Source organism: Camelus ferus, chromosome 20 (assembly GCF_009834535.1).
Source record: "Camelus ferus isolate YT-003-E chromosome 20, BCGSAC_Cfer_1.0, whole genome shotgun sequence".
Classification (NCBI taxonomy): domain Eukaryota; kingdom Metazoa; phylum Chordata; class Mammalia; order Artiodactyla; family Camelidae; genus Camelus; species Camelus ferus.
Genome location: NC_045715.1, coordinates 34,696,421 through 34,711,353, shown reverse-complemented (window position 1 = coordinate 34,711,353; position 14,933 = coordinate 34,696,421). Strand labels below are relative to the sequence as shown.

At 37.3% G+C, this 14,933-nt stretch overlaps 1 protein-coding gene across 9 annotated transcripts in view; it reads left to right on the top strand.

Annotated features, from left to right (window-relative positions):
- The window catches only part of PKHD1 (PKHD1 ciliary IPT domain containing fibrocystin/polyductin), a 368,837-nt gene that overhangs the window by 255,708 nt on the left and 98,196 nt on the right, over window positions 1–14,933 (top strand). For all 9 annotated transcript variants that reach the window (XM_032463248.1, XM_032463247.1, XM_032463246.1 and 6 more), the window contains 4 exons: window positions 1,125–1,238; window positions 3,699–3,786; window positions 12,310–12,464; window positions 13,852–14,004. In XM_032463248.1, the coding sequence (XP_032319139.1) occupies window positions 1,125–1,238; window positions 3,699–3,786; window positions 12,310–12,464; window positions 13,852–14,004 (510 nt within the window). The remainder of the gene's footprint in view (window positions 1–1,124; window positions 1,239–3,698; window positions 3,787–12,309; window positions 12,465–13,851; window positions 14,005–14,933) is intronic.

Below are 14,933 nucleotides of genomic sequence, written 5' to 3'. Positions count from 1 at the left end.
AAAGAACATGTATTTTGTCAACCTCTCTGATCCAGAATGTAGTTTGGAGACAATCTTCTCACTAGTTCCTTCTTTAAAAATCTAATGCTTTGTAATGTGTTATGTGCTTTAAGATATGTTTTCTGAAGAAAATAATCTTTGTTTGGTCCATACTCTCTAACACAATTTCAGCAATTTCCCCAAACAATTCTCAGACCTTGAAAGTGGCCAAACTCTGCTGTTTACATCAACAAATTAAGCTCAGAAGTAATTCCCAACTGCTGTTTGAGTATCCCAGCCTGAATGGATTGTGTCCTTATGCTGCTAAAAAAAATTTAGGCTTAGATAATACCCTATTAGTGTTTAATAAAACACTTAGAATAAACAGACAATTGTTCAAAGTCAGACCCTGCTATTTACTAGTTGGATAAACTTGGATGAGTCCTTTATTTAACCTCTATGACTCATTCTGTATGAATATGTAACATTGAGTTACGAATCATACTTACTTATCTCGGATGCGTTTTGAGGATTTAATTGCTAAATGTAATGTGGGGATCCAACCATAAACTGTGTATCAGTCAGATTTTGCTGTAATAGTGTTGTGTAACAAATAACCTCCAAGTCTCAGTTGCTCACAACAACAGATTTTTATGCCAGACTTCGTTCCAATTCATGTGGTCTATTTGGGTCTGCTGTGTATGTCTCTTCCTTTAGACCCTAGAGGCTGTTTAAGGAATTCTCCTTTCACGGCAGAGAACATCATTGCAAGTTAAACTGGTAAAAACTTGCCAACCATCTTAAAGTATCAACTCAGGACTGGCATTACTATCACTTCTACCCAAATGTCATTGACCAAAACAAGTCATGTGACCAAGCTAAATATTAGCAGGTCAGGAAAGTATACTCTGCCCTAAGGAAGGAGAGTGAATTTTTACTAAACAGTAATCTAGTCTCCTTCAGAGAAGTTTAGTGCATCTATTCCCCCCACCCCTGCTTTCTTATTTCCTGTCTGCAACATTGGCTCTTCTTCCTCTAGTCTACGTTATAGCATCTACTTCGCATTTCTCAAAATTACACCACAATTTTTCTCTCTCTTTAAATTTCAAACTAACTTTACATGACATACTTTTCTTTGTAAACAGGTACTTTAGAAAATCCTTTAGAAAAAGAGAAAAAGCTTCTGATTCTCCTTAGAGCTTCGGAGGGAGTCTTTTGTGACCGTTTCAATGGAATTCGTGTTGATCCAGGAACAATTGGTAAGAGTATAATGAAGTTTTTATTAAAAATGAAATGTGTATTTCTGATAGAGAAGCCCCATTCACAGGACACCTTCTAAATTCCAGGCACTCTTCTAGGTCATTTATATTTATGATTTCACTCACCAGTGCTCCTGTAAGGAGTATACATTTTACAGATGTCAAAACTAAGACTCAGAGATGATGAAAAATATGCAGAAGGTTACACAGTTTCATAGTGTCAGAACTTAGATTTATGTCTGGATTGGTCAGACACCAAAGCCTGGACAAACAGGCTGTGTTAGCAACTATAAATACTATGTGGTTATTGATACTTTTTTAAAAAACTATCTATAGATTACTAAGAAACATTGACTGTTGACAATTTCCTCATTTGATGCTGCCTCATTACCAAATCTTATTTTAAAATTGGCCCAGACAAGAGCACAGAGTCTGGGGCTGGGCTTTTATGACTATGGAATAAGAGCTACACAGTAACTTAGTTTTAAGGAATAGGTATAAGAGGCTTTTGGTCAGACGTCTAGTATTTTCTTATTCTCTCTGTACGGCATTACTAATTTGATAAGGTCGCAGTGACCCAGTAAGATGGAAACAATCATGTTAGGATAGTGTGAAGTTTGGTAACCTGGTTTCATAATGTATAGCCATATAATGCCATTACGTTGATAGTGCTTTATTATTTCCAAGTGATTTTTCATTTATGCTATTTATTTTATCTTTTTAAGAATACGAGATTAAGGAACATTTTACTTTTTCCAAGTTGGCAGACTAGATGGATCACCACAGGAACACGAGTTCTTTTTGCCTGTGGTGTCCACTCTGTTCCAGGGAGTGCCATGTTGAATTAAACTTTGTGTTAGGAGTGTGGGAGGGTGGCTGTCTTGATCCCCAACTCCAGCCATTTGGCCAAGCAAGTGTTTTTGAAATTTTCTCAGATACTAAACTGAATAAGCCATGAAATATTTGTTTCACTGCATGCTTAAAATTGTGTGATTTCATAAGTACATGACACATTTTAATCTCTTCAAGTATTATAATCTCCTTGAAACAGCTAAGCAGTGGTGTCATTTTACAGTAAACTTTTGGTGATTGGGAATGATCAAGAAATCTGCTTTCTGGTAAATTAAAGGAAATAAACTGGTTTTTGTTAATGTTGGAAATGTTGTTGTTGGAAATGTCTCTAAATTACTTTATGTCCCTCCCCTGTCTAGGCTACTTAGCTAATAGTCAAAAAGATTAAAAAATTTGATGATGATGATATTTTATAAAATATATACATATGTATATAAAACCATTAATGAAAAATTGATTCCAGGACATGTCCTAAAACTGAGAGCATTTTTCACATTCCCATTAATCCTTCTTGTAGTTTTATTATCTTGTGACTTTTTGCTGAAGTCGAGTATGGAAAAAATTATGGATGTTGGCATAAGCAGTAGATAAGGTTCTGATGACTCGAGCTTTTTTAGTTCTCATTGGATGAAAACCCAAGGCATATTATTTATACCTGCCTGGCGTTTGCTTCTCTTGTTTATACATTTTCTGCTAAAAATTGTGAAATCTTTAGATTTCAAGATTAGTGATTTGCAATAAAACAGCGTTCACCAATCTGTGGGTATGAAGATGACGAATCTCTTTGGGTGCAGGAAGAAAATATTAGAACTTCTATTCAAACACGTATGAATATATTCATTTGTATGTATGTTTCTTTATCTAAAAACAAATGAATAGACATGTGTTAGGAGTGCATGATCATAATTTTGTTATTGCTCTGGTTCATGCACAAAACGTCTTTAGACCACTAGAATATGAGGAATTTTCCTTCACATGGTTTTCAATGGCAATAAAACATGTAAGAGGAAAGACCTGAAGGAATAAAACTGGACTGCATCAAGCATGTCCCTGGTAGGACTTTAATTTATGAGTCTGAAATAAATTATATTTTGAAACAAAGGAACTAGAGATCTATCCTTTGATATCTGCAATGCAAAAAAAATCTGATGTCCAACCATTGAAAACAAAGCTCATAGCCCCAAATCTCTTTCCTCAGGAAACAAAACTACCCTTGCCTTTGGAAAATCTAGTGTATAACATAGAATTTCAAAGCCAGTTAACTTCCAACAGAATCGCAAATGGTTTGGAGTCACCCAATGGTGGAAATCTAACTAGTTAGCTGTTAGAGTGGTCTGTTTCCCAGCTTTTGGGTTACTAGATGTGGTGTAGCATTCATTTCTCTATAGCTTTTCTGAGAATAAAAATAGGTTTCGTAGTCCTGTGAGATGTAGTTGACCTGCTGAAAATAAAGCACTTAAATATCCTTTTTCTGATAAGGTGGACCCCTTCATATCACGTATCTTGCACAATAACCTTTCTCATGAGTTTTACTTGTGTGGCCTTAATTTCTCTGAATTGTGCTATCCTATTCCAACCCTATCCAACTGTTGCTCCTTTTATTTTCAGGGGTGTTTGGGAAAGTTCAACTTCATAGTGCTTATCCGAAGAAATCCTGGACACATCTTGGGGCTGATATCGCCTCAGGCAATGAGAGGTAAGGAACGAGAGTAAGTTAAGGATATATTTTAGGTTTCATTTGCTTCTGCTTGAGGTTCTGTTACAATATGAAATTAGATTTTCAATTAAGAATCATAATTCAAGGATGAATAAATGGAAAAAAAGACTAGGGATTTAAAAAATTCTCTGTAGTATAATGGAAGAACAAAATAAGCTAAAGGCAAGGATGATTTAGTTTATTTAAGAAGTAAATTTTAGATGAAACATGTTTTTTTGCTGTCAATATATCTTTAGAAATATAAATTCTATGAGAAAACAGATGAAATATAAAGGGGGACCACAATGTCTGAGTTGAAATGTCACTGGTTAGGAGATAAATAGAAATAAAATAGGAGTGAGATGAGGCATATGAAGACTCTTGTGAAATTTAAACTGTGATAATGGAATTTAATAATGAATTGGAGGCGGTGAAGAATGAAATCACCATTGCCTCAGAGGGAGCAGGAAGCATGCGAAGAAACTGCTGGAGTCTACCTGAATGCAGAGGACAAGGTCAAGAGAGAAAAATATTAAAAGAGAAGGTATTAGAAATAGAAGACAGAGACTACAAAGCACACATTGATAACTGCTCCTTTAAATAAGAGCCCAGAAAAATGACAACACAAAGAATAATTCAGACTTTAACTAAAATACACATAACCAACCCAGGAGTAGTTCCATTCAGTTTGAACAACTTCAAGAATGATGATTTGCTACATATCCTCACAGTGCAAGAAAAAACAGTGAAAAAAGTAAAAGAAAACAAAAGGGGACATAAAGCTTGATAACATTAGAATCCCCTGCAGTATTAAATGTAGGAAGATAGAGGTGCAAAATCTATACATGTTTAGGGAAAAAGATTATAAGCAAAGGCTTGGATTATAAACAAAGACCCTGCCAAATGCCAAATGCCATTCACATGTGAAAGCAAACAAAAGACACCTTTTGCTTTGCAAGACCTGAAAAAACTGTGAAAAGGTGTTCTAATAAAGAGATTATACTGAATCTAAAATTTAAGAATACAAATAAAATTCAGGAGTAGTGTAAAGGTATGTAAAGTATATATATATATAAGGTAAGCATTGGAATAAGTTAAGTATAATACTGTAAATATGGTTATAAAAATAAGACAACTTAACTGTTTTTATAAATAAAACGTACATAAAATTTGAAAGTTAATGTATTAATCAGGGCCCTGTTTATATAAGACATTTTCATAGTAGATTATGTGCATATATATGTGTATGTGTGTGTATATATATATATGTATAATATATAGTATATCATAGCAAAAGACATTAAGTTATCAAAAATTTATTCCTGAGAATATATTTGACTCAAATAAATTTATGGCATATTCTTTCAACCATCCAAATATCAGACACTTATTCTGTTGTACAATCTATTCCACAGCATGGGAATATATGTGAAGCTTTTCAATTCGTTTTAGTAAGCAAGTCTAAAATAATTTTTAAAACAGCTGCTAAAAGTAACTCAAAAAAGAAAACTGCGGAAACATCTAAGTCATATCCTAAATAAAACAGCAAAAAATAAAATCCAGAAATTTATTAGAAAAAAAAGAGTGTGATTTGTTCAAGTAAAGAAACAATTCACTGATATAATTTACCTAAACAATAAGTATAAAGACAAAGAACATGTTCAGTTTGGCGCAAAACAGAAATGCATTTAATAAAATTCAGCTTGCACTCTTGGAATAAGCAATAACTTAAGACTACAAGGATACATCCTTAAATCAATGTTTATTAATAGGGTGGGTTAGTCATTAGTTGAGAATCACTGCTTTAAATAAAAATATAAAATAAATAGCTAAAAATGTCTCTCAAATAAACAACTTTCTATTTAATGGAAAAACTAACATTAAAAATCACTGTGTGAAAAAAAATCACTGTGTATTGCAGTGCAGTGTGATTAAAAATAATCATTAAATATTGTTATTAAATTTTAGCCAGTATACTGAATCAAGAAAAAATGCATTACTATTGAAAGGAATCCAAACTATCATTTTTTTTTATGGATTACATACATTTTTGTCCTAGAAAACTGGTCATCTGAAAAACTGTCAATTGCATTCAGTAAATGCACAAATCAATAGCCTTGTAATATGTGAGCAATAAAGTTTTCAATTACAATGTAAAATCTTATTTAAAATTTCACTTTAAATATCTATAAATAAACTTAAGGAAAAACAGGAGCTATACAAGCAAATCTATAAAACACTAGTCAAAAGCATGAGAGGAGACTGGAATAAATGGTGATGCATAACATAAGTGGAAAGGCTCAATATTTTAAACATGTCAAATCTAATGCAACTTTAATCACAAGCCAATCACACACATTTGGAATCTAACTCATTAAATCTAAGCCTTTTGGAACAATAAACACTTGAAGATAGCCAAACATTACCAGCTATTACTATATATATATATATATATACCTTTAATATGAGTAATTACTTTATTGTTATTGGCACCTGAACAGAAAAGACTACTGAGCGATAGACCCAGGTGTGTATTACTGTTTAGAACTGGAGTAAGTTAGCATTTCAATTTAGTTGAAAACTTGTGATGGAATAATTGGTCAATGCTTTGGAAAAATATAAGATTAGATTCTCACTTAACACTTTAAATTATAAATGGGTTTAAAAGAATTAAAGGTAAAAAAAATACAATTATTTGAAGAACATTTAAGTAAATATTATGTAATATTAAACTAGGAAGTACTTGTCTGATCGTAACAAGAAATACAACCACCATAACAGCAAGAAATAATAGATTTGACAACGTAAAATAATTAATATTTCTGCATGTCAATTACCAAATGAAAGGGTGCATGACCAATGAGAAAATATTTGCAATTTATAATAATACAAATGGAAGGCTAGTATTTTTATATGTGAAGAACTCTTAGGAATAAAAAAAAACAGTAGGAACATATCAGAAGAATAATTGCTAAAGAGTTTGAATACATGAATCTCAAAAGAAGACATACATCTGACTAGTGAACATAAGGGAAAGTGTTCTTCTATACTAGACCTGAAATAAATATTAATTAAACAAAAATTAAATGCCATTTAAAAATTTTAAATTGGCAAAAGTGAAAAAGAGTGAATTCCAAGTTGACAAAGGGGAAGAGATGTGAGCTTTCAGGGGGTGGGGCAGATAGTATTACGTATTAGTATAGTCTTGTAAATAATATAAAATAATATTTATGTATGCATGTAGTGGACAGAGAAGAGTCTGGAAGGGCACACAGCACAGCAAGGATCCCTCTTGGTGAAATGGTAGTTAGCAACTGCTTTGCTGTGCTTTACGTCATCGCAGAGTAGTTGTTACATTTGTAGTTATTTTAGCATTGTTATATATTTATTCCGCATGATTTTTGTGAATTCTAACAGTGTGTCAAATATTAAGCTATGACCTGAAGACACCATAACAGGTGAAAATCGACATGGTCTCTGCCCCCAGACATTAATCAAATAAATATAAAGTAAATGTAAAATTACATCTGCGATAAGTGCTATGAAGAAAGGCTACGTAGGATTCTGAGAACATGAGAACTTGCGGCAGTCATTGTGGTTACAGAAGGCTCCCCTGAAAAGTGATTTCAGAGGTGGGACCTGAGAGTTGAGGGGGCCTTCTTTAAAAGTGGGGGCAGTGTGTGTGTGTAAAGAATGCTCTCGCCAGAGCAAACACCGTTCAGTCATTCAACAAACATCCAATGAGTATCTACCTTGTACCAGGGGTTGTTGTCAGCACTGCAGACCTAGAGACAAATTTGAAGAGACAGCTGTCGTATGGGCTGTCGTATCTTGGTGGAGAGACATAGGCAATAAAGAAGCAAATACAGAAATATAAATGACAGAGTTGCAGATTAAAAAATGTTCATGTTAGGAAATTAACAAAGTGGTGTGATCCAAGGTAGCTGGGGAGTATGAGGTGCACCCTTTTACAGCGAATGGACAGGGACGATCTTTCTGGAGAAGGGACATTTAAGCTGAGGTCTGAATGGTAAGAGGGCTCACCTGTTTGATGAGCATGGGGAAGGAGGGACACACAGCATTGTCTCTGAGGTGGCCTCTGGGGGATGGAGAACAGAAAGGAGGTCTCTATCGCTGGACCAGAGTGAGCAGAGGGTAGAGTTGTATGACATTACAAATGCCCAGTCCCACGGTACTGTGTTTAGGTCTGAGAGGGCAAAGGGAAAATCACTGAAAAGTTTTACGCGGGGAAATTGATGGAATCCGATTTGTGTTTTGAAAACCACTCTGGCTGCTGGGAAGATGATGGATCGTGGAGACCAGAGCAGAAGCTGGGATATCAGGAGGCCAGCTGAGGCCAAAAGTCACGGTGTCTAGGACTGTGGAGGAGACAGTGGAGATGGAGAGAAGAAATGGCGCTGAGCGGACCTGCTGATGGGTTGATTGAATGTTGATGTCAGGCGAGTCCTTCAAGTGTTTGGATGGATCAACCTGGTGCACGATGGAGGGAAGACGGGGAGAGGAGCAGACTTGTCAGGGCGGGCGATGGCAGGAATGTGCTACCAGACAGAGATGTGAAGACGGCAATTTGATATAAAACTTGGGGCTCAGGGAGACAATGACAGGGAGTCATCCTAGAAGGAGGGGTCAGCCCAGGTGGTTGAGAGGCAAAGGCCCAAGAGGACACTCTGTGGTGGGAGGAAGGACGGAGAACATGAGGGACTGGAGAGAAGGCCAAGATGGCTAATGAGGAGAGGACGGTCCAAGCGTGGCGGGGTTCCCAGGGGGCAGGTCTGGGTCAGCGCCATATTCATCGGTGATACCAAGTATTTCAGTGTTTAGCCTCTTACGAGCACCGTGCAGCTGTTTTAGGTTTCTAAGAGGATAGTATGGGTGGGAGGTAGCACCGATAACCACATTTTTTTATCTAAAAAAAAAAAAAAAATCATTGTATGTGCAATGCAGACAACAGGAAGGGTCAAAAACGGGCTTGGGGACACCACTTAGGAGATGCAAGCAGGAGATGGTATAGCTTTTAGTCAGGAGCTGAAGTGGCAACGGAGAGAAGTGGGCAGATACACAGAGAGGAGATAACATCTCTGAGATGAATTGGGGGTGCGGTGCTTTCTTGGTTCTGGGCTGTGTAGATGGAAGGTTGGGTACCACTCACTAGGAGAGGACTAAATCTGGGGGAAAAGATTATGAGTTCGGATTTGATCATGTTGAGTCTGAAGTGCCTTTTTATGCAAAAGGATTTGTGAGGTATGCATTTCCAACTGGGATCAATAAGAATCTCTAATTATTATAAGGTTAGCAAGTTGGAATTTGGCAGGAGCCGTATGAATGGATTTTTCTTATAAGGATGTGTTAAAACCTCATTCAGGATCTGAGCTACAGGCTATTTTGAAAGAAACTCAATTTTATTAATTAAAACTATCAATAGTAATTAACTAGCTCCCACTTATTGAGTTCTTGTCCTGTGGGCTTACTCTGTGTCAGGCAAATACCCAGTATGTTACGTACGTGATCTCATCTAAATCTCTCAGCGCTGTAAGTTAGGTCTTAGCACCTGCATTTTACAGATATGAAAACTGAGGCTGGAGAAGTTAAATGAAACTTCTGAGTTTATAAAGCTAGGGGTTCCTGAGGCTGAATTTTTACCATGGTTTGTCTGATTCCTGGGCTCGTGTTCTATGTATTACAAATATTAAAAACAAAATCATATTCGAAACAAAGTTACTTAGAATCAGTCCTGAGGAGTAGTATTTTCATGAGTTTGGATGAATGATGTATATAATTAGCATAATGTATTCATTTTATGGATAATTTCTTTTTTTAACCTTTTAACAATTTGTGAAATAATTTAAGACTCACAAGGAGTTGCAAAAATAGTACAGAGTTCCCAGGTACCCTTTACTCACCAGTCCCTCATGAGATCTTACATAATCATTGACATTATTGAACCCGGCAAGCTGATACTAGTACTGTATTAACTGAACTACAGATCTTATTAAAATGTTTCTTTAAACATTGACCTACAATCTTCCTACTGTTGAAAGTCAGTTTAATAAGTCTTTCTAACGTATTGTTATGGGTCCAGATTTTACTTGGACCCCTTTATGAATTTTCACCAACAGAATTGTAGCTCTGAATTCATTTGTATATAATTGCTTTATTTTATGAGGAATGTTAGAGTAATATCTTTGGAGGATAAATTTCATTTTGTAAACTCAGACTTTATAAACTTTAACTTTATAAACTTAGGCTCATTTCTTACACTACCAAACAAAGTAACCTTAGCAAGATGTTTGAAAAAATATATTTTCTTTTGTTATATACTATTATATCAGTTTATCTCTAAATTAAATTGGTTTTTTGGATTGCAGATAAATCAAGAGAGATTATATACCTGAATTAAAATGAATTTTTTTTTTACTCATTACAAGTGTTAAGTATGTTTTACCATGAGTCTTCAAAGGGAGACCATGTGTTCTTTGAAATTAAATGGCTACTATATCAATCCTATGATAAAGGTTTTAGATTTTATCATGGTCATTGGAAGATTTTAAACAGGGCAGGGACAGGGTTCAATTTGTGTTTGAATCTGACTGACACTGTGCGGAGGATTGACTGTTAGGGGGACAAAAGTAGAAACAGAGAGATCAACTGTTACTGCAATAACATTGCCGTCTTTCAGGTGACATGTACTGATGGTTTAGTTCGGGTGGGAGTGATGGAGGAGGAAAGAAGTGGTTAAATACACCTTGAAGATGGAGGCAACGTGATTTGCTGATGGGTTGGGTAAAAGGGAAGAATCAAAGGTCACTGTAGAATTTTTGATCTGAGCAACTGGGTGAAGTGTGGTATAATTTCCCAAGAAACGAACAACCAGAGAAGAGTAGGCTTATGGGGACCCTCCATCCTCAAATGTTCTCAATGTGTTTTTATTCCCCATCTCATTTGCTTTTTAAAGACAGTGTATATGTTTTATTTACCATTGTGTCTCTAGCACCTACTATGGTGTCTGATACATACCAGTTGCTCAGTCAACATGTGTTGCCTAATCACATGGACCTGTTGCCTGGATGAACATTTACTGGTAAAGGAGACTTTATTGTCAAAACTTGCTAAAATAAGAGCATTAGCAAAAGAGGCAGACAATATAAACTTATGTCATTGAAGTCAATAATGAATGTGAATGCAGAATAAAGTAGACACACTCACTAGGAAAAGCTAGGCAGCAGTGAAAGACTGAACAAAATTGTTTATTAAATGTGAGTTAAAATAAACAAAAATGAATGAAACCCTCATTGTTTTATATATATATGCTTGAAACATAACACATTCAAGGAATGCATACCTTTGTTCCTGCAATAATGTTAACGAACCAAATTTGTGTCTGCTGGCCCGTGTGCAGAAGAAGGAAAGTACAGCGTTTATTGCTGGGCACCACTCAAGGAGAATGGGCAGCTTGTGCTCGAAATCTGAACTCCCTGATGGCCTTCAGGGAAGGAATTTAAAGGCAGCATGAGGGAGGGGGCTGTAGGGGGCATGATCAGCTCATGCACAATTTTCAGATTGGTTGGCCTCAAGGTGAAGTTTCAAGCATCATCAACTTTCTGGCTTCAACCAGTATGGGGTCTATATGCTTGTGGTCAGCAGTTCTCATCTGGTGGGGGTCTGTTTCCTGTAAAAACAACTTAGGAACGGTGTGTCAGGCCTTTATCTATATCTTTGATGATTCTGCCATGTGGTGGGTTTATAGTCTAAATTGTTACCGGTTTCCCAGACCAACAGCTATTCTTTGTTTCTACGTCTCCACATTTCCTAATCACTAACTCTTGAGCCAGCCTTTTTGAGGCTCAGTGGAGACCTAAGATCCTAGAGCAAAAGCCTTTTACTTCAAAGACAGGGACACGGGGGCTTGTATATCGTTTCAATGACCAAGGGATGGCGAAAGGAAGCTCCAAATATTGTCACTTTTCAAATGAAGATGTGAAACTCAGAAGAGTTAAGTGATTTCTCAAGGTCACACAGTTACTGAGACCTCTCGGATTCGCATTGTCTGCTTGACTGTAAAAGTGTGAGCCTTAATGCATGATGGTGAATTGTCTGAAAGCGGTATTAGAAGTCTTCAGCAAATCTGAGAAAACATCCCTCCTGAAAAATACCTTCATGATTCAAACTGTTTCGCAGTTGAGGAAGAAGATTTCCATTTTAGGAAACCATGTGTAGAAGGCATATACTCAACTCTAGAACTTTTTCTTGTTCCTTTATCTTGTACTTCATGACCACAGAATATCTTTGCTGTCTCTGTGTTGTGTACATACAAGCCAGAAGATTAACTCCATTAGCATTACATTTTTGCAAAAAGCTCTTTTTCTCTGTGTTGGCTTGATATGTCTGCTTTAACCTCCCTGGTGGGAATTGTTGCTTGCAGTGGATTTCCTTTCCTCCCCGAAGTTAGTGGGTGATCTGTGTCGCACAGCCCGTATGCTGAGTATCATCTTTACACTGTTACAGAATTATAGTAGAAGACACGGTGGATTGGCGACCCCACGACAAGATTGTCCTGAGTTCCTCTTCTTATGAGCCTCACGAAGCTGAGGTCCTCACTGTGAAAGAAGTCAAGGGCCATCATATCAGGATTCATGAACGGCTCAAACACCGGCACATTGGTAAGGCTTTGGTTTGTTAGTTAAGGGAAGTGAATGAGCCCAGAAAAACGCGTTCAGTCACCTGCCTGGGGACCTTGGATCTGATCAGTGTTCCAGGGGGATGGGTAATACTTTATTACTGCCCTAGGCTCATCCTAGAAGCCTTTATCTACATCCCTTCATTAATTTTATTGCCTAATTTTTTTTTAAAAAAATACTTTGACATCAGGGAATTTTTTAACTTTTTATTTATAATGGGACTTGTAGAAGCGAGCAGAAGGGCTAAGAATCTTGTTCAAGGTCACCGGGCATTTTCATGGCTAAGCCAGAATAAACCTTATGGGAGATGAGTTTCCAGTTCATTTCCTGGCACATTGAATCACACAATCACTTAGAATGTGGTAGTTATTGTAAATAATGACTTCTTCTTCCACACTTAGGAATGTGCCCTTCCTCACTGAAAGTTTATCTTTTGTATTGACTGTTACTGCTACCACCACCAAAGATAGATAGATAGATAGACAGACAGACAGACAGATAGAAGCCAAGTATGTTTTTCTTAAAAAAAAGTACTGAGTATTTTAACACACAATATACACTTCAAACATATGGCATATAAATAGTAAATAACCATATTTCCTGGTTAAGTCTAATAAATACATTTAACCCAGGAAATATAGTTACTAACTAATAAAACACGGAAATAGAAGAGTTAGAGGATATCTTTTTGTCTCTGATATGTGAGAGGGAAATATGTGCTTTCCACAGGACTCTGGCTAAAACAGTTTCTAAATCACAGTTTCAGGGATGATTTTGTTTTTAAAGAGTGGCAGGAAAAGAGAAATTGTTAGCAATCTTCGCCAGTAAGATGCAAGGTGAAATGTGAATGGTGGGTCGTGGCACCAACCAGCAAGGCTGAGAAAGCTCCTTCGGGGAGCGATGAGCTCCAGGCCCACCAGGAGAGGGCGCTGCTGCTGCTGCTTGGGTCCTGTCGCTGCCTCAGTTGATCGGGGGTTCCTCCCTCGCGTGAAAGAGGTCCACGGACCATGCACAACCAGACGCGGAAATCTCACACTGATGAATCGAAGGTTGGGGATGCCCCTAATTGGACCCGTCTGCCCTGACATCCTCGCACCAGCCGCCTGTCCCAAGACCCACAGTGACTGAGGAGAAATGAATTCTTGCTCAAACACTCTCACTCTGATCCCAAAGAGAGACCCGGGAAGGCGCTTTTCATTTCTCAGCTGACGTTTGTGGAGAACGCCCCGAGGAAAAGCAGGCCTTAATGTTGGGAGGTCTTCTGCGGGGAAAGGAGTGTTTTCATTTGCCAGGTTCCCTGGGTCCCCAGCTGAGGATTTCTGAAATAGGTTTTTAAAGTTTTTTTCTCCCCCAATTCCCACTGCCCCAGGAAGCGTCCACGTGATGGAGGATGGCCGATCTGTTCGTCTGGCTGCTGAGGTTGGACTTTTGACCCGGAATATACAAATCCAGCCTGATACAGCGTGTAGGGGGAGACTGCTCGTGGGGTCCTTCAGGAAGTCCAGCATGGAAGAATTTTCAGGTAAATAAAATTTTAAGTCTCTAAGCATGACCAATTGGGAACCAAGGCATCTGGGACACTCAGAAATGACAACAGTGGGAATTTTCACATACAAAATACAATGTTCAAAATAGTTGCTCCTTTGTGGTCTGAGAAGCCACGAATTCTCCATCCTAATCTGTGCTTAATTATCAGTGTGATGTTAAAATAATATATTAGCTATTAGCACATACGCTCATTTTTACCTCAGAAAAACATCTCTGGCAGATGTGAAATTTCCTCTGCTTTGAAATTATGGATGATTTAATGACCCCTTGAATTTTATCTCTTTCCTGAATTTCTATTACTCTTTCCCAGTAGCATGTGCTATCTGATGGCAGGCCTCATCTCCTGCTATAAATTAATAGTGTACATTTAAAGAAGAATGATTTGCATGTTCTAGACTGCTTTAAGAATCAGTTCAGTTTCTCTCATTTCTTTCAAGCTGTAGCGCTTTTGGAATGCTGCAAAATTATTTGATTAGTACCTTAGTTCTTAAACTTGGATTCCTTCATATGATTGTCCAAAGTCATTTCCTAGTCAAATAAAGCTCCAGCTTAGAAAGTCGCTGTGTCCATAAATATAATAAAGACTTAGAAAGCCAGGCATAAAAGACCTAACCACTTCCCAAATATTTGAGCATAGGACACTTTTGGTGGGCACTTCTGTTTTACCAGTATGGTAAAGGGCAGTGTTTGGTCCTTAAATCAAAGGTTCAGGATTTCTGGTCCTTAGAACAAGCTCTCTCTCCATGAGCCTCGCTCCATCTGTCCTCAACAGAAGTGATTTTGCTTGGCCCTTCCTTCCAAAGGACATTCGGCACTATCTGGAGACATTTTTGCTTGTCACAACTTTAGCAGAGCTTCTGGCACCCAGCGGGGAGATGCTCAGCATTGTACAATGCACAGGAC